The sequence below is a fragment of the Oncorhynchus kisutch genome, linkage group LG11 (assembly GCF_002021735.2).
Source record: "Oncorhynchus kisutch isolate 150728-3 linkage group LG11, Okis_V2, whole genome shotgun sequence".
Taxonomy (NCBI): domain Eukaryota; kingdom Metazoa; phylum Chordata; class Actinopteri; order Salmoniformes; family Salmonidae; genus Oncorhynchus; species Oncorhynchus kisutch.
The window spans coordinates 71,045,596-71,064,909 of NC_034184.2; the positions used below are offsets into that span (position 1 = coordinate 71,045,596).

The following is a 19,314-nucleotide window of genomic DNA, read 5'->3' on the forward strand; positions in this document are numbered from 1 at the left end:
ACTGGCTGTAATTCTGTTAGGTGTGTATAAGGGATGCGAAGTCGGGTGCAGGAGAGCAGAGTGAAATAAATAGGCGCACTTTAATTCCGTTACACAAATGACATACATGAAAAATCAATGTGCCAAAATAACACGGAAACAATAATAAAGTATAGCGCCAGACAAAACACCATCTAACAATTAACAATTACACACAAAGACAAGTAGGGGAACAGAGGACTAAATACATTCAGTATGATTGTATGGAACAAGACAAAACAAATGGCATATTGTGCACAGTTTAACACCTATTTAAACTGGGGTGACCGTTACAAAAATATTTTTATTTGATTAATTGAATATGAAAAAAACATTAACTAAATTAATATTTCAACAAATTCATGAGAAAAATAAAAACGTGGTAGATACAGTTAACACAGTGTACCACATTTCCACTGATTTGACTGGAAATGTGATTGTTTTACTCACATCTTTGAATTGCACCAGTCCTAGATGCAGTTGTGAGCTGACTCAGTTTGGGAAAACAGCCCCGCAAGGCACATGTCACTCAGAAAAAAGGAATCCATCTTTTAGTCAAACTAGTCCTGATTTATCTTCGGTGATCTCTTCGGTGATCCTGAAACCTCAGGTGTCTGGCAAAGGCTTGACTGTGAATGCATTGTTATATGTGGTAATACTCATCAATGTGTCTTTTGAACAGCAGCCCAAACATGAAATGGAAAGAGTGGTTGTGTTATCAGGATCAATAATGCCACTGATGTTGTGGTCTCCAACACCCCTCGCATGCTGCGCCACTGCAGTGCAAGGACTGAGAGAACCATAGAGACGCAATATGAGCCATGTAATAAGTAATGTAAAATGTAAGCCATGTAATCAATTAAAAATGTATTGTACCGAATATTTTACCGTGAAATGCTTGCTTGCAAACCCTTCCCAACATGTATAAGCGTGTAACATGGTTATGTAATAAGCCTCTAGTTAGGCTACTCATGAGGTCAACTGCTACTGACAGTGCCAGAACAATCAGTTTGAGTGTTTTGAACATAATTATTATTTAGAAATGTCATGATTCACAATTTGTGAAATTGTAATTTATACTAGTTGGTAAGTAACCTGGGAATAATCCATTTAACATGGATTGGTAAACTGTCAATCTGTATTTTCTATCTGCCAGATAGGCCTATTCCTCTTATTTTTATATATGTGAAAGAGCACATATGGCTTGCATTTTTATATTTTAATGAATGTAATTGTCTTACTCCTTGATTACGAAAAAAAGTTAGTAGGCTTAGGCTGTAGCCTTTGTACAGTTTTAGCAAATGTCGCTTTATAACGTATCCCACTAGGCTACAACCGGAATCCCCTCCCCACACATTTTATGGTGTGATCTTGCCGCTCCACCGCAAAGCGTGCTTCAATGATTGGGGGTGGTCTCGCGTCATGTGATACCCAATCGTCACCGAAGTCCTTTGTTGATGCTGATTCACAAAATCTCACTCAAGACATTGTCTGAGTAAATTGCTACAACAAAATCATTTCTTTTCGCCTTTGTGGGATTGTGTTGTGGAAGGATGCAGAGATATTCTCGGAGGGACATTTTAAACCAGCTGTTTGCCGCTGGGATAAAATAGAGGCAGACGCGTCAAAGGTAAATGCGACAGTCAAAACAGCTCATTATCGCACACCCTATCCCATACAACGGCCAGACGAGCGATCAATAGAGCAAAGCCAACATTTCGTTTGTGCAATTTGTGAGCTAAAGTCCGATATAATGCCGTTTTTTTATATGGCTATGCTGGGAGATAATCCCCTTTCTGCAAAGGAGATTAAACCTTTTTTTAGCCGTGGGTGAAACAGTTTGCCAACAACAACGCGTTTTGTTCTCCGTCTACCAATTCACATCTGGTGGATTCGTTGATGTATTTCTGCCATTTGAATGAAAAAAGGCATATGTTGTGATTTGGAGAAAAGACGGTGTCCACTCTACACAGCATTGTAAGCATCATGTCCATAGGATATCCCCTCTCATCTCACGGACCCTCAGCAGGCCGTTTTTTCTCTCTCCTCTGCCTTTTGGCCGTCTCTACACTGCCTGGAGCACAAGCCTCTTACCCTGAGAGCAGCGAATGTATTTTAGGAAAAGGCAAGGACTGCTTGGGTGAGTATCAATACATTTTCTTTATCAATTAACTTTTCCAAAGCAAGCACTTCTATGGGAATAATTTGTGTTTATCAGACACACATCCTGTGTTTTTGCAACACAGGCGCTCCTGAGGTGTTTATCGTCCTTGCTGAATGAACGCTGGTCGGTAATTGGGCAATCTCCTTGACCAGCAGACAAAGCACATCATGCTCAATTGGCCTGGATTAGACAGACATAAGGCTGGCAGTGTCACTGCTTCATAAGAGGAATCACTTTGAGTCAATGCATGTTTAAAAATACAAATATATGTATACATTTGGGAAATGGGATTTCATAGGCTTATGTTTATTGGGGGGTGGCTCGATCTGTCCCCTCTTGTTGGTGAGGTGCATGCAGGGAAAAATGTCCATATTTGAACCCCACCCTGGATTGTCCTGCTGTTGTTTGGGTTTCATTATCATTATCATTATTTATTTATTATCATTATTGTTTGTGTTTCATTATATTAAATGGAAACAGTAATTTATCAGTTTCCTGGTGAGGAGAAATGACTTTTGTTTATATACACCAGCTGTAGAAAAAGTACCCAACTGTCCTAATTGAGTAAAAGTAAAGATACCTTAATAGAAAATGACTCAAGTAAAAGTGAAAGTCACCTAGTAAAATACTACTTGAATTAAAGTCTAAAAGTATTTGCTATTAAATATCCTTAAGTATCAAAATTAAATGTAATTGCTAAAATATACTTAATTAAGTATCAAAAGTAAAAGTATAAATTATTTCAAATTCCTTATGTTAACTGGACGGCACCATTTAGTTTTTTTCATTTACGGATAGACAGGGGCAACCTTCAACATAATTTACAAACGAAGCATGTGTGTTCAGTGAGTCCGCCAGATCAGAGGCAGTAGGGATGACCGGGGATTTTCTCTGCATAAGTGCGTGAAATGGAACATTTTCCTGTCCTGCTTAGCATTCAAAATGTAACGAGTACTTTTGGGTGTTAGGGAAAATGTATGGAGTAAAAAGTACATTATTTTCTTTCGGAATATAGTGAAGTAAAAGTTATCAAAAATATAAATACCCCTCCACCCCCAAACGACTTAAGTATTACTTTAGTTTTACTCAAGTACTTTACAACACTGGTATACAGTGTCATCGTGGGTTAAATTGAGGGTAAATTCATTTGACTCTTTATATCCGGAATATATAATATGCTTGCTAAAAGTTCACATCTGCTATGTGGTTTCCTAAGGGGTTCCACCCAAAGCCAACATTCAGTGTGTCTTTGACAGATTGGCCTATGTTTGATGGTATTTAAGATGAATGGAAACGTAAACCCGTTGTGGATGTAGTTCCACCCTCTCCATAATCCCATAAACCATGAGTGATGTCCTCTCATTCCCATAATAACTGTTTGTTATGAAGGTCTATGTATTGTGTTCATTCAGTAGGCTTTTCTTTTTTCTTTTATTTAAAAGCGATTTATAACGAAGAGTGAGCTGTCCTGATAAAGCCAATTGTTTTCCCCTTGTCAAGCTATTTGTTTACATTTGCTGCTTGCCTGATTAACTTCCGTCAATAAGCAGGCTATTCCTTTTCCCCATGGTCCTGGTTGCTCTTCAATGCTCCTAAAAACAACCTATAATTGGGTGCTGATCACAAACCTCTTAGGAAACCTCATAGCAGATGTGACCTTAGCAACCGTAAGTATTCTGGATATAAAGATTCATTTCAGAAATGAATGGAAAATATAATCACTGTATCATTTCTTGCCTTTATTCGGCTTTTCTTTTCCATGGTTTTCAGGTTGAGGCATGTTGCTGGATCTAGGATAACCAAATGATAATGTGGGATGTGGATTCAGCTTGACCTGACATTAGACTACTTCTGAAAATATCGGACAACATTTTAATTTGAGAGTGAACTGTCCCTTTAAATGCAGTGAAGTGTGGTGTTTCCCCACTGTTACTGAGAAATGCAGATTGTATTTCTCAAGGCATGCAGTGATTGGGTTGAATTCAGTGGAAGAGGGGTTGTTACCCTGCACTGCTGTAAAGAACAAACATTGGTAAAACTGCCAGAATTATCGTACTTACATTACTGCACCTATGGCCTATTTTGCAGGTCAGGATCAATGCTATTTCATTAGGGTTTTATTTAATTAAAGCCCTGGTCCCACTATGACTTCTACTGCAGTGTTTTAAAGACTAGTGTTCCTATACAGTGGTGGTATTGATTGATTACAGAGGAGTTTTAGGTCATGGCCTGTATTTAATGGGCTAGCTTCGGGATCCCAGGGCGACAGTGACTGTAATGAGGACAGTTTGGTCAATAGTCCTTTAAGTACAGGGTGCCTAGGATCGGGGCTAGCCCCTTTATATCGAGACTGTGACCATTGGTTGAGTAACACACAGATCTATTTAGGAGAGGGGATTGTTAGGAGAGGCTGATTATAATCTTTGGCCTGGAACTACTTTGCCTCCCATTTGTTGAAAGGTTGGGTTATTATTAGTCCCTGTGGTATGCTTACCTGTCTCAAGACAATGGATTAGTTGTATAGTGGCTTCCTCTTCTGAAACCTTCTCTAACAGTGCGGATAAGACAACATAAAGCTCCTACTGCATGTTGAGATATGTCTTCCCTCGTGCGGACTGGCGATGAGAGCAGGAGGGAACTTCAGTTCAAACCTCAGTGGGGTAGGATTCTTCCATTCCCCTCACCTCTCCTATTCTCTCTTTTTCTCTCTCTCCCTCCATCCATCCCTCTCTCTCTCTCTCTCTCCTTCGCTCCCTCTTTTAACTCTTCCTCTCCTTTTATGTCTTAATTTCTCTCTCATTCCCTCTGCTTCTCTCCCTCCCCCCTATGTCTCCCCCTGCCTGTAAATCTTACAGACCAGGGGTTTTCCAATGTTCTGCTAGTTGATAGGAGTGCTTGGTGGTAATGCTGTTGACCCCAGGAGGATGTAAATGGCTGCTGTCAAACCTGCCTGGAAGGCTGGGATGGTCTTCTCATTCCTCCATTAGAGCTCCATGAGATTCAAACACTCTCCCTCAGGGTGTCCATGAACCTAGAGTTGTTCTAGCACAGTAGCACAACAGTCATTTTGCACACCTACTGTAGTTATCAAAGCTAGTGAAAAACTGATTGTCAGCAGGGGAAATAAAATCCTCTAAGTTCACTTCATCCGTAATGTTTTTGACAGTTTGGTTAAAGTTAATATTGAAGACTTGCAGCACGGAGGAGTTGTTTTGACCAAATTCATTAATCCTGATGATGTAATCCAAACGAATGATGTTATCCCTACTTATGACCAGGCTAATGATGAACTTTTTCAAACAATATTGTGATGGCATACTTTACTATGAGTGCCTTGTAAGCCCACTTTGTCAACCTGAAATCCTATCATTACTATCAGGAATGCCTCTCACGCATAATGTGCTTGAGCTCCTGATCAACGATTATCAGATCGGACTTGACCCTCTTCTCCAATCTTTTCAAGTCAGCTTTCTGGGTCCCTGTTGATGGTTCTTGGCTTTGCTTTCCCATGATCATGCAATGCCAAGGCATTACTGTGTAAATGAGGACCAACTTGTCCGAATGACCAGTAGTGACTACATTTCTCAGTCCAGTTATGCTGGGCAGTGACTGTTGTACATTGCACATTCCACTGACTCTCAATAAAGTTGTACAAATGATGCGTAGCTAAGCTCTCTCTGTACCGGATCTCTCATTAGTCCAACCATTGAAGAAATTAGGCGATGACTATTGATGTCTTGTGGCAAAGGAGTTGGATGGCTACGTGTTGCTAATGACCCCGGGTCTTCGCTACATTGACTCCTCTCTTCCATTGATTTGTCCTTCTCCTTCCTCTGATAAATTCCGCCCAGTGTGAGAGAGTGAGAGATGTTCAAGTCTATTTCTGGCTAAAGGGGAAGCTATGGGCTTTTGCGTGTCGGATGGATGAAAGTCATTACTGGAAGATGTATTCAAGTGGCCGCGAACTCTTAAGTTGTCACGGCTTTGGTTCATAGTGCATTTTAGCCTGGAATTCAGAGTGATTTACTCTGTTTTGTGATGAAACGGAGCATATCATTTTGCTTTCAAGGCTAACTGTATTTTAGGTAAAGAAGAGTGTTTCCAGCTAGGCTATACCAGAGGAGTTTTTTTCTCAAAGACTGTAGTTTGGGAAAGAATTGTGTTTTGAGTTGAACGTTTTCACACACTATTTGCTCCAATCTTCATGTTAGAAAGTTGTTCCCAGATAGAAAAGCAATGTCACGTAGATACTAGTACACAACATAGACTATACTAGATATTCATGTGGTTTTACAAATGGAGCACTAAAATAATGGTATTTCACACCTTGTTTTTACCCAGATTTGTCTGAGAAGAAAAGTGACCTGAGAGTGTGTGACACTGCAACTTGTCGTTACGGGGGGACATGTCAAGAGAATGGGGCTGACCTGAAATGTGTCTGCCAGTTCTATGTAAGTAACCCAGTGGAATAAAGGCTATCATGTTCTCTGTTGTCAAGTAAGACTGTCATTACCATTGCCATGAGCAAGAAAGCAAGCAGGAAGGGCTTTGCCAAAGCAAATCAGCTCCAACTGATCTTAATCTCGGAACTCTGTTCCATAGTATTCCCACACATAATATAGAGATATACTGTATGTGATCATATACAAATGTAAACAAGGTGATAGTCAAATGTTACATCTGTTTGGGCTTCTTGCAGTAAATTTGCAGTCTACAAATGATTTGTAATTTTGTTCTGGCCGCCTGACTATCCGCTCGAGAAAACAAATCGTCCCGTGGCTGAATCTACTTGATGATCCCTGGTCTAGGCTGTGATGGTTCAGTAACATCCTTTCATTGCCCGTTGTGTCTTAGTGCTCTAAGAAGTACATCCCTGTTTGTGGGTCCAACGGAGACACCTATCAGAATGAGTGCTTCTTGAGGAGAGCAGCATGCAAGCAGCAGAAGTCCATATCACAGGTCTCTGACGTGGCCTGCTATACAGGTGAGTCTTAGTCGCAGGCTGCACACTTTCACCTGAGAGTACAGAATCCCCTTTATGGAGTGCATTTTTCATCACTCGGGTTCATCACCTAGTCATTTTGTTATAAGTCATTTTAGACCAAGCTGAAGCTAACTCATTTTCTATGCTGTAACACACAGATGGCAGTTCTGGATCTGGCGACAGAGGTACAGTGTAGTAACTTGCTCTTGCTTCACTTTAATACGTTTGACTTGACAACCCATGTTACAATGTTACAATGAAAGCTGGTTAAACATAGCCTGCTTAAACAAAGGCTTTGCAGATCCAACCACTAATAGAACAATATTAACTCTGTTTGACAGCTAACATTTTTGAAAATCTCTCCTTTTCTACAGATGATGAAGGATCAGGCACAGGCAGAGGAAAAAAGCCCACAAAATGCGTCAACTGCAAGTTTGGAGCAGAATGCGATGTGGACTCTGAGGATATATTGTGAGTACTTTCCACTGCAGCTATTGTGCTCTCAGTAGTCTCTAAGGACTCGTCTTCATCAGCTATTGTGCTCTCAGTAGTTTCTGAAAGGAGGACTCTTCTTCATGAGCTGTTGTGCTCTCAGTAGTCTCTGAGGATACTTCTTCATCAGCTATTGTGTTCTCAGTAGTCTCTGAGGACTCGTCTTCATCAGCTATTGTGCTCTCAGTAGTTTCTGAAAGGAGGACTCGTCTTCATCAGCTGTTGTGCTCTCTGTAGTTTCTGAAAGGAGGACTCTTCATCAGCTATTGTGCTCTCAGTAGTTTCTGAAAGGAGGACTCGTCTTCATCAGCTGTTGTGCTCTCAGTATTCTCTGAGGTCTCGTCTTCATCAGCTGTTGTGCTCTCAGTAGTCTCTGAGGACTTGTCTTCATCAGCTATTGTGCTCTCAGTAGTTTCTGAAAAGAGGACTCATCTTCATCAGCTATTGTGCTCTCAGTAGTTTCTGAAAGAAGCACTCGTCTTCATCAGCTATTGTGCTCTCAGAAGTTTCTGAAAGGAGAACTCGTCTTCATCAGCTTTTGTGCTCTCAGTCTCTGGAAGGAGGACTCGTCTTCATCAGCTGTTGTGCTCTCAGTCACTGAAAGGAGGTCTCATCTTCATCTGGAAGACGACTAGTGACCACTAGTACCTCATAGATATCTTTGCTTATTTTCGCCATATACTGGGGTCCTGGGTTGTCACATTAGATTCAAATTGGTTGATGATGTATGTTTATCTCTTTTAGTGAACACAGTGTTAATACAGTGTTAATACAGTGTTAATACAGTGTTAATACAGTGTTAATACAGTGTTAATACAGTGTTAATACAGTGTTAATACAGTGTTAATACAGTGTTAATACAGTGTTAATACAGTGTTAATACAGTGTTCATTAAACAGATGTTTATATAAATGTTTTCTTCGACACCCAGGTGTATGTGCAACATTGACTGCAGTGGCCATAATGACAACCCGGTGTGTGGAACAAACGGAAAATCTTACATTACCCCCTGTCACGTAAGAGAGGCTTCGTGCTTGAAGCAGGTGAAGATTGACGTGAAGCATCTAGGGAGTTGTCCAGGTAATGCCATGTTTTAACATTAAAACGTCATTTAGAAACATGTCATTTTATGCCCCATGTACTGTATTTACACTGCATTGTGGGGAAAAAACAATGGATTGTGGTTTTCGAAGGATTTGATTTATTATTCACAATCTCAAGGAAGGAAAATAAATCACAATTTAATATTTGACTGAGATTTTTGGTGTAGAGATGAGGGGATCCTGCTGTAATGCGACATCCTACTTAATAGTTGAATACAATGTCCTAGATATTCTCCCGTGCATGGGTTCCTGGTGCCAGTCCTGATATTCCTGATATGTGCTGTGTTTATATAAGCGTCCCACCCACCAGTCTTGACTTTCCTCTAAATCTTTATCACTTTATACTGCCAGTGCCCTATATGATGGCTAGTTCCTGTCAAACTCTGATGTTTATGACGCCCACCCCAATTGGTTGATTGATCCTCACTATGACAATGCCGTGTGCTGTGTGGTGATGACTGAGACTATTAGGTTTGTCCCGACATACGTCTTTCTACAGCGCATCAAAAGACTGAAGATTCTTCGTTCAAATGCAGACATGACCTCAATCTGGATGCACACAATTCGGATTTGGGCCACATTATTACGACCAAGGGGCATCGGGCAACCAGCTGTTCAGATAACTACAAAGATGTTTCTTACCAGAACATCTGTTTAAAGCCGTTTAAAAATGTCATTCTCCATTTGAGGACGAAGATTTACTACCCCAAATATGGCCCTGTTTTTAAAAACGTCTCACAATCTAGTTCTAAAGTGTAGGGCTAAAATATCTATTTACATAAATAATCTATATATTTTTTGTTTCACAGAGCATACATTGACCCTAAATATTACATGAACTTGCATACCTTATACAAAATGCAATAGAATACATCCCAACCTGGAAATCTGAGAACTAGTTATGGATGTTCCAATATTCCTACAATGGGATTCCTATCATTTCACATTACTAATGTCAGTCGCTCTGGATAAGAGCGTCTGCTAAATCACCATGGTGATATTATTTGTTACCGTAGTGATATTACATTTGTTCTCAGAGAGTAATTGTTCTGCATGTCCTGAGATGTTTCTTAACAACATTTGTCATGTGGCCCTATGTACGTGTCTATCTCTTAAATCAGTTTGGAGGCATTTCTGCTGATGGTGCAGTTGGCCAATTCTTGCAGGAGGGCCATTAACTGTAGTGAAGCATGCCTGTGTGTCACCCTACATCTCAACAGGCCAAATTGCCCTCAAGTTAAACCCAGTCACTCGCCACTTATCTGTCATTTATTTCATTTTGTAATGCAAATGAGCATTGCAAAGGCATGCACGCATTACAATAACTGTCTGTCAGAGTAATGTTACCAACAGCCTCATGCTTTGACTGGCCCAAATAGAAACCCGCCATACCTCTCACATTGTATCTATGGTCATCTTATTGTTATATATCAGAAATGTGCATCCTAAACAGCACCATCAGTTATTAGTTTGTAATAAAAAAAATGGTAGGTATCTTGTACAAAATCTACATCATATATCTAACATTCAACTGGTTTGTTGATTAACCAAATGTATTTTAATGAGGCCATGTCAGAATGCTAGTTAACTGCTATTTTTACTTGGGACATTAACTATATTATGGCATACTTAGTATTTATAGTCCGTCCTTAATCAAGCCATGGTGCGCTCTCTGACTGACTATCAAGCCATGTTGAGCTCTCTGATAATCAAGCCATGGTGCGCTCTCTGTTAATCAAGCCATGGTGCGCTCTCTGACAATCAAGCCATGCTGCGCTCTCTGATAATCAAGCCATGGTGCGCTCTCTGATAATCAAGCCATGCTGCGCTCTCTGATAATCAAGCCACGGTGCGCTCTCTGATAATCAAGTCATGGTGCGCTCTCTGATAATCAAGCCACGGTGCGCTCTCTGATAATCAAGCCACGGTGCGCTCTCTGATAATCAAGCCATGGTGCGCTCTCTAATAATCAAGCCACGGTGCGCTCTCTGATAATCAAGCCACTGTGCGCTCTCTGATAATCAAGCCACGGTGCGCTCTCTGATAATCAAGCCACGGTGCGCTCTCTGATAATCAAGCCACGGTGCACTCTCTGATAATCAAGCCATGGTGCGCTCTCTGATAATCAAGCCATGGTGCGCTCTCTGATAATCAAGCCATGGTGCGCTCTCTGATAATCAAGCCATGGTGCGCTCTCTGATAATCAAGCCATTGTGCGCTCTCTGACTGACTATCAAGCCATGTTGCGCTCTCTGATAATCAAGCCATGGTGCGCTCTCTGATAATCAAGCCATGGTGCGCTCTCTGATAATCAAGTCATGGTGAGCTCTCTGATAATCAAGCCATGGTGCGCTCTCTGATAATCAAGCCATGGTGCGCTCTCTGATAATCAAGCCATGGTGCGCTCTCTGATAATCATATAATCCTTGTGATTAGCGCTCTCTGATAATCGTATAATCCTTGTGATCAGCGCTCTCTGATAATCGTATAATCCTTGTGATTAGCGCTCTCTGATAATCGTATAATCCTTGTGATTAGCGCTCTCTGATAATTGTATAATCCTTGTGATTGGGGCTCTCTGATAATCGTATAATCCTTGTGATTAGGGCTCTCTGATAATCGTATAATCCTTGTGATTAGGGCTCTCTGATAATCGTATAATCCTTGTGATTAGGGCTCTCTGATAATCATATAATCCTTGTGATTAGGGCTCTCTGATAATCATATAATCCTTGTGATTAGGGCTGTCTTAGAACATGGAGATTGAACACTATTTCCCTGAGTCCCTCCAATATGATTTCTTTTCAACTTCTTACAGTTGAAAAACTATTTTTAAGCAACCTCTAGTCTTATGAATTCTTTCACATTTAAAATGCTTCTGTCTATAGCTTTGAAAGGAAGGCTCGCTCGGGAAAAAATTTTGAGCCGATTTTCAATATTGGGACATTTCTGTCATGCACTCAAAATTATTTGTTTTGTTTTTTCAGAAAAAGGGAAGAAGAAAAATGAAGACGATGGTAGCAACAGCAAGACGTATCTTTTTGGTATGGCTGCTCCCTTTTACCACACTCTGTTATGATGTTGTTATGGTCGTTGATTTACCTCAGACCATGGTTCATGTTGTCTATATGGAAATAATACTGTTGTACTTTTACATATCTGCAAAGCATATTTCTGCTCTGTCATGTCAGTTATATTTGAATTGCAACTGAGGAACAGGCCTAGCTTGCTCTTTAATATTTATATCATCCATATTAATATTTGTGATTTTCTGTATACCTGTAAAGACACGGTAGACATAGGGGAGGACAGAGCTTATGGAGGGACCCCCACCCTCTGCACAAAGGACTACGCCAACTTCTGTGAACACGGCCAATGTGAAATTAAGTATAGCATCCCCACCTGCCGGTAAGATAACATGGTGTCCTTTTGTCTCACATACCTGCGTATGCTATGTTTAATCTCTTTTTGACCTAATTCATAGATAATTATTGTGTCATTAAATTAAGTGTTAGCGGTTTGGTTGTCTCCCCAGGTGTGACTCGGGCTACACTGGCCAGCAGTGTGATGAAATCCAAGACTTCAACATCCTGTACGTGGTGCCCAGTGGACAGAAACTCCACTACGTTCTCATAGCAGCCGTCATCGGAGCCGTACAGATCGCCATCATTGTCGCTGTTGTCATGTGTTTCACAAGGTGGGTGTGCTCTCCAAAGTGACCTATCTGATCTTATTAGCACATTTCTGATAAGCAGATTTAAATATTCTGTATTTTATAAGCCGTGTCTTATGGAAAATTCTATTCCAAATGTGACAATGTGTGTCATTTGACAAAAGATTGTTACTCTGTAAAAGGTGTATACTTAGCAATACACATTTTTACATTCGTAATTGATTTAAAAAAAATTCAAACTCATTTCTAAAGTGCTGAGTAATGTCTTTTGTGAGGCAGTCAAAAATGAGAGTTTGATGTTATTCCATTGTCTTTTGTTGAATAGGAGGTGTCCCAAAACCCAGAGGGGACGAAGACAACAGCAACACATTGGACACTTTCCCTCTGGGACTTCATCCAGGATGATGTAGCAGTTTTTTGTGTGCATTTTTGCACCATATGGATCACATTTTTTGATATCTGTTGTTTTGTCTCCTTTATTTTTGAATGGATGTTTATTTATTTTCTCTAATGGGGCCTTAGTTTTCTCTCCCTTCTGGACATATGCAGTTCTTGCTGCTTTTTGTCAGACTGCTGCATTATTTATTTTTTCCTACGGGCTTGAAAACGGACAGCCATTCTCCTCTGATCATCCATTGTTTGCAAGGTGGTATTGGTATCTTTAGGCACACAAACCTTGGATACCTAGGGTCTGGACTCATGCTATTTATCAGCGTCTCTGACTTTCTCTCAGTACCTTTTTTTTAAATGAAATACAACTATATACCAAATGCAGTTTTCTATAAAGGAGGTAAAAGCTGATGTGTACAGTTTGTTTTGGTTACTTTTCAATATACCATTCCGGGGATAGATTTTTTTGACTAGGTACTAATTGAAATGTTTTTATATATCATCTTTTATTAATTTTTTATGTTCTAATATTGTTTGTATTATTGCTAATGAAATAGTTGCATATGGCATGAGCTGTGAATGTGTTTAGTGATGTCGTTTTAGTAATATTAAATGATCTGTGTTTCAAACACTCGTGTTGCCTTCATATTATTATGACTAGATCAATGACGGAGCCTAAATCATTTTCAGAAAAATAATTTATCACAATGTTAAAATTGTTATGGAAGAGAAGGCGTATTCATATGATGTTATTGTAAAAATAAATGCACTGATTTTAATGCAGTTCTTGATTTACTTTGTTAAATCCAAAAATCTATAACATTTGGAATGTGGACAAGTCACATGGTTGGGAAAGACTCTGAGCCCTAGTTATAAAACTGCATGTACAGTGCCTATCAGAAAGTATTCACATCCCTTGACTTGTTGCACATTTTGTTGTGTTACATCCTGAATTTAAAATGTATTCAAATTGAGATTATTTGTCATGGGCCGACACACAATATCCCAGTAATGTCAAAGTGGGATAATGTTTTTAGACATTTTTACAAATTCATAAATTTTTTTAAACTGAAATGTCTTGAGTCAAGTATTCAACCCCTTTGTTATGGCAAGCCTAAATAAATTCAGGAGTAATGTGTTTAACATGTCAAATAATAAGTTGCATGGACTGATTCTTTGTGCAATAATAGTGTTTAACATGATTTTTGAATGACTACCTCATCTCTGTACGCCACACATACAATTATCTGTGAGGTTCCTCAGTTGAGTTGTACATGTCATACATAAATGCAACCACAAAGACCAGGGAGGTTTTCTAAAAGAAAAAGGCAGACATTGAATATCCCTTTGAGCATGGTGGAGTTATTAATTTCACTTTGGATGGTGTATCAATACACCCAGTCACTACAAAGATACAGACGCTCAGGGATTTCACCATTAAACAGTTAGAGTTTAATGGCTGTGATTGGAGAAAACTGAAGATGGGTCAACAACATTGTAGTTACTCCATAATATTAACCTAAATGACAGAGTGAAAAGAAGGAAGCCTGTACAGAATAAATATATTCTAAAACCTGTTTGCAAAAAGGCACAAATGTAATACCGCAAAAAACTTTGCGAAGCAATTTACTTTCTTGTCGTCCATATTTTCAAGCATAGTGGTGGCTAAATCATGTTATGGCAGTGGAGGCTCCTCAGAAAAAGGGGAGGACAATCTTAGCGAATTTCATAAAAATAGTGAAACATTTTGAAGTTATCCTTTTTAGATAAAACTATACTAAATATATTCACGTCACCAAATAATTTATTAAAACGGGGTGCAGGAGGGGACTGAGCATACACCCCTGAGAGGTCCCCCGTGTTGAGGATCGGTGTGGCAGATGTGTTGTTACCACCCTTACCACCTGGTGGCAGCCCGTCAGGAAGTCCATGATCCAGTTGCAGAGGGAGGTGTTTCATCCCAAGGTCCTTAGCTTTGAGGGCACTATGGTGTTGAATGCTGAGTTATAGTCAATGAATAGCAATCTCACATAGGTGTTTCTTTTGTCTAGGTGGGAAAGGGCAGTGTGGAGTGAAATAGAGATTGCTTAATCTGTGGATCTGTCGGGGCGGTATGCAAATTGGAGTGGGTCTAGGGTTTCTAGGATAATGGTGTTGATGTGAGCCATGACCAGGCTTTCAAAGCACTTCATGGCTACAGACGTGGCTACAGACGTGAGTGCTACAGGTCAGTATGGCACAGGGACTATGGTGGTCTGCTTGAAACATGTACTGTAGGTATTACATTATTATTGAAATTGTCAGTGAAGACACTTGCCAGTTGGTCAGCGCACGATTGGAGTACACGTCCTGGTCATCCGTCTGGCCCTGCTGCCTTGTTTAAAGGTCTTTAAAGGTCCTGTTTAAAGGTCTTACTCACATCGGCTACGGAGAGCGTGATCACGCATCTTTGTGTGTGGAGTAAATGCCCTCAAATTTTAAAAAGCATGCAGACCTGATGGCATCCCAAATTATACGCTCAAAAAAATTTACTAGTGGAAAATTTCAATTGGTTATATTAAAACAGTTTAATTTAATCCTGAGTGTAGGTTATTTCCCTGACATCTGGAATCAAGGACTCTTTAAGAACGGAAACAAATTTGACCCTAGTAATTATTGAGGCATTTGTGTGAACATTAACCTGGGGAATGTTTTCTCTAGTATTATAAATGTAAGAGTTCTAAACTTCTGTCGTGTCTTTGGCTATGCCGGATGAAGTGATATGACATGCTATTCTATAAAATCCTTTCTCCTTAATTAATATTACCTGATTGAGCTAATCATGTAAATGTAATTCACTTCTTGACTCACCCATCCCTTTAGCGGGATCATTTTCATCAACACCCGCTGAATTGCAGCGCGCCAAATTCAAATTAAATTACAAAAAATATTTAATTTTCATGAAATCACAAGTGCAATATAGCAAAACACAGCTTAGCTTGTTGTTAATCCACCTGGCGTGTCAGATTTCAATACAGCTTTTCAGGGAAAGCATAACAAGCATTTATGTAAGAACATCTCTCTCAGTTGACAAAATATTACAAACACTAGCAGCCAAGTTTTATTTATTTTAATTTTATTTAACTAGGCAAGTCAGTTAAGAACACATTCTTATTTTCAATGACAGCCTGGGAACAGTGGGTTAACTGCCTGTTCAGGGGCAGAACGACAGATTTGTACCTTGTCAGCTCGGGGATTTGAACTCACAACCTTCCGGTTACTAGTCCAACGCTCTAACCACTAGGCTAACCACTAGGCTACCCTGCCACCCCGGCAGATTGGTCACGAAAGTCCGAAAAGCAATAGATTAAACCGCTTACCTTTGATGATCTTCGGATGTTTGCACTCACGAGACTCCCAGTTACACAATCCATAAAGATGGAACAAAATATCCAATATACCTCCATTTGTTTGGCACATCATGTTCAGAAATCCACAGGCTCGAGCGGTCACGACATCACAGACGAAAATTCCAAATAGTATCCGTAATGTCCACAGAAACATGTCAAACGTTTTTTATAATCAATCCTCAGGTTGTTTTTAAAATATATAATATATAATATATCAACCGGGACTGTCGCTTTTTCAATAGGAGAGGGAGAGACAATGGCTGCCCCACTCTGTTGCGCAAGCAAAACTCTGCGAACACCCAGCTTTCCACTGACGCGATGTTATCATTCTCGCTCATTTTTCAAAATAAAAGCCTGAAACTATGTCTAAAGACTGTTGACACCTTGAGGAAGCCATAGGAAAAGGAATCTGGTTTATATCCCTTTAAATGGAGGCAAGGCGTCCAATGGAACAGAGAGCTTTCAGGAAAAACAGCACTTCCTGGTTTGATTTTCCTCAGGTTTTCGCCTGCAATATCAGTTCTGTTATACTCACAGACAATATTTTGACAGTTTTGGAAACGTTAGAGTGTTTTCTATCCTAATATGACAATTATATGCATATTATAGTTTCTGGGCCTGAGAAATAGGCAGTTTCAAATACCAGTCAATATTAATCGTCACCTTAATTCAGTCTCATCTAAAAGTTGTACATTTTTGGTTATCTTCACGAACCCTGGCTAACAAGTTGAATCAGCAATACAACTTTGGGTTTAAGTTATTTATTTACGAAATACCTAACTAATCACACAGAATTACATATACAAAGAATGAATCATACCTTGATTACAAATTACGTCATAGAGGAAAACGTCCCTAGCGGGCGGAACAGATATGACAGCTGGTTACTCAAAAGAAAAGGAGCTGGGTTTGAGTGAAAGAGCGGGAAGACTGAGGGACAAAGGGAGAAGCTGTGCTATCGTAAATACAGTATCTTATGCATTCTAAATTATCGCCCATTTGGAAAAGGAAAATGCAATAAATATTTACTCTGAGCTGCGCTTCGGTAGGTTGGTGGTAGATGGAAGGCCGTGTTGCCAAACCGAGTCCTTTGTCCTTTGAAGAATGTCTCTGGTGGTCAATTGAATACGTTGTAGTAACGTCGTTGTGTGGTAGACGGGATACTTTGTCTGTTCTTTCCTAACCCGCGTTTGCAGCTGCTGTGGCTAACTCAACGGCTAGGAGGTATTACTTCTGTAATGAATAAGAGTTCAAAGTTCATACCATTCGCAACCAAAGCTCACGCTGAGGTTGGCTTAGTTCTGTAGTTGACATGTTAGTCCTTTTAACGCAGAGGCTGCAGACCTCACGAACTTTGAACAGGAAGTTATATTGTCGTCAAGGCTTTATATAGGAAGGGAGAGGAGGGCGTATTTGAAAAGTTTTATAACCCATGTCCCTTCACAGGGGCGGGCCACTGATTGAGCAGAGCCCTAACCTTATGAAAACCCAAATCTCTCATTTGATCAAATCAAATCAAATTGTATTTGTCACATACACATGGTTAGCAGATGTTAATGCGAGTGTAGCGAAATGCTTGTGCTTCTAGTTCCGACAATGCAGTAATAACCAACAAGTAAAAAACAAGCTAACAATTCCAAAACTACTACCTTATAGACACAAGTGTAAGGGGATAAAGAATATGTACATAAAGATATATGAGTGAGTGATGGTACAGAGCGGCATAGGCAAGATACAGTAGATGGTATTGAGTGCAGTATATACAGTGCCTTGCGAAAGTATTCGGCCCCCTTGAACTTTGCGACCTTTTGCCACATTTCAGGCTTCAAACATAAAGATATAAAACTGTATTTTTTTGTGAAGAATCAACAACAAGTGGGACACAATCATGAAGTGGAACGACATTTATTGGATATTTCAAACTTTTTTAACAAATCAAAAACTGAGAAATTGGGCGTGCAAAATTATTCAGCCCCTTTCCTTTCAGTGCAGCAAACTCTCTCCAGAAGTTCAGTGAGGATCTCTGAATGATCCAATGTTGACCTAAATGACTAATGATGATAAATACAATCCACCTGTGTGTAATCAAGTCTCCGTATAAATGCACCTGCACTGTGATAGTCTCAGAGGTCCGTTAAAAGCACAGAGAGCATCATGAAGAACAAGGAACACACCAGGCAGGTCCGAGATACTGTTGTGAAGAAGTTTAAAGCCGGATTTGGATACAAAAAGATTTCCCAAGCTTTAAACATCCCAAGGAGCACTGTGCAACCGATAATATTGAAATGAAAGGAGTATCAGACCACTGCAAATCTACCAAGACCTGGCCGTCCCTCTAAACTTTCAGCTCATACAAGGAGAAGACTGATCAGAGATGCAGCCAAGAGGCCCATGATCACTCTGGATGAACTGCAGAGATCTACAGCTGAGGTGGGAGACTCTGTCCATAGGACAACAATCAGTCGTATATTGCACAAATCTGGCCTTTATGGAAGAGTGGCAAGAAGAAAGCCATTTCTTAAAGATATCCATAAAAAGTGTTGTTTAAAGTTTGCCACAAGCCACCTGGGAGACACGCCAAACATGTGGAAGAAGGTGCTCTGGTCAGATGAAACCAAAATTGAACTTTTTGGCAACAATGCAAAACGTTATGGTTGGCGTAAATGCAACACAGCTCATCACCCTGAACACACCATCCCCACTGTCAAACATGGTGGTGGCAGCATCATGGTTTGGGCCTGCTTTTCTTCAGCAGGGACAGGGAAGATGGTTAAAATTGATGGGAAGATGGATGGAGCCAAATACAGGACCATTCTGGAAGAAAACCTGATGGAGTCTGCAAAAGACCTGAGACTGGGACAGAGATTTGTCTTCCAACAAGACAATGATCCAAAACATAAAGCAAAATCTACAATGGAATGGTTCAAAAATAAACATATCCAGGTGTTAGAATGGCCAAGTCAAAGTCCAGACCTGAATCCAATCGACATATGAGATGAGTATGTAAACAAAGTGGCATAGTTAAAGTGGCTAATCAAATCAAATCAAATTTATTTATATAGCCCTTCGTACATCAGCTGATATCTCAAAGTGCTGTACAG

The 19,314-nt window shown here is 40.0% G+C and overlaps 1 protein-coding gene across 1 annotated transcript; it reads left to right on the forward strand.

Moving 5' to 3' along the window:
* The first annotated feature begins 1,442 nt into the window (after window positions 1-1,442).
* On the forward strand, window positions 1,443-13,898 carry LOC109899015 (tomoregulin-1-like). The gene is made up of 10 exons (XM_020494054.2): window positions 1,443-2,158; window positions 6,524-6,633; window positions 7,037-7,166; window positions 7,325-7,351; window positions 7,541-7,637; window positions 8,590-8,738; window positions 11,749-11,805; window positions 12,049-12,169; window positions 12,297-12,458; window positions 12,760-13,898. Exons 1-10 carry the CDS (start codon window positions 2,005-2,007, stop codon window positions 12,842-12,844), a joined length of 1,092 nt encoding a protein of 363 aa, XP_020349643.1. The 5' UTR covers window positions 1,443-2,004; the 3' UTR covers window positions 12,845-13,898.
* The last annotated feature ends 5,416 nt before the right edge of the window (window positions 13,899-19,314 follow it).

What these genes read in the sequence shown, in the direction of transcription:
- LOC109899015 (XM_020494054.2), top strand. Translation starts at nt 2,005, where the DNA reads ATGTCCATAGGATATCCCCTCTCATCTCACGGACCCTCAGCAGGCCGT. An exon ending in TTCTGGATCTGGCGACAGAG is followed by an intron (nt 7,352 to 7,540) that starts GTACAGTGTAGT and finishes CCTTTTCTACAG; the next exon opens with ATGATGAAGGATCAGGCACA. An exon ending in GTGGACTCTGAGGATATATT is followed by an intron (nt 7,638 to 8,589) that starts GTGAGTACTTTC and finishes TTCGACACCCAG; the next exon opens with GTGTATGTGCAACATTGACT.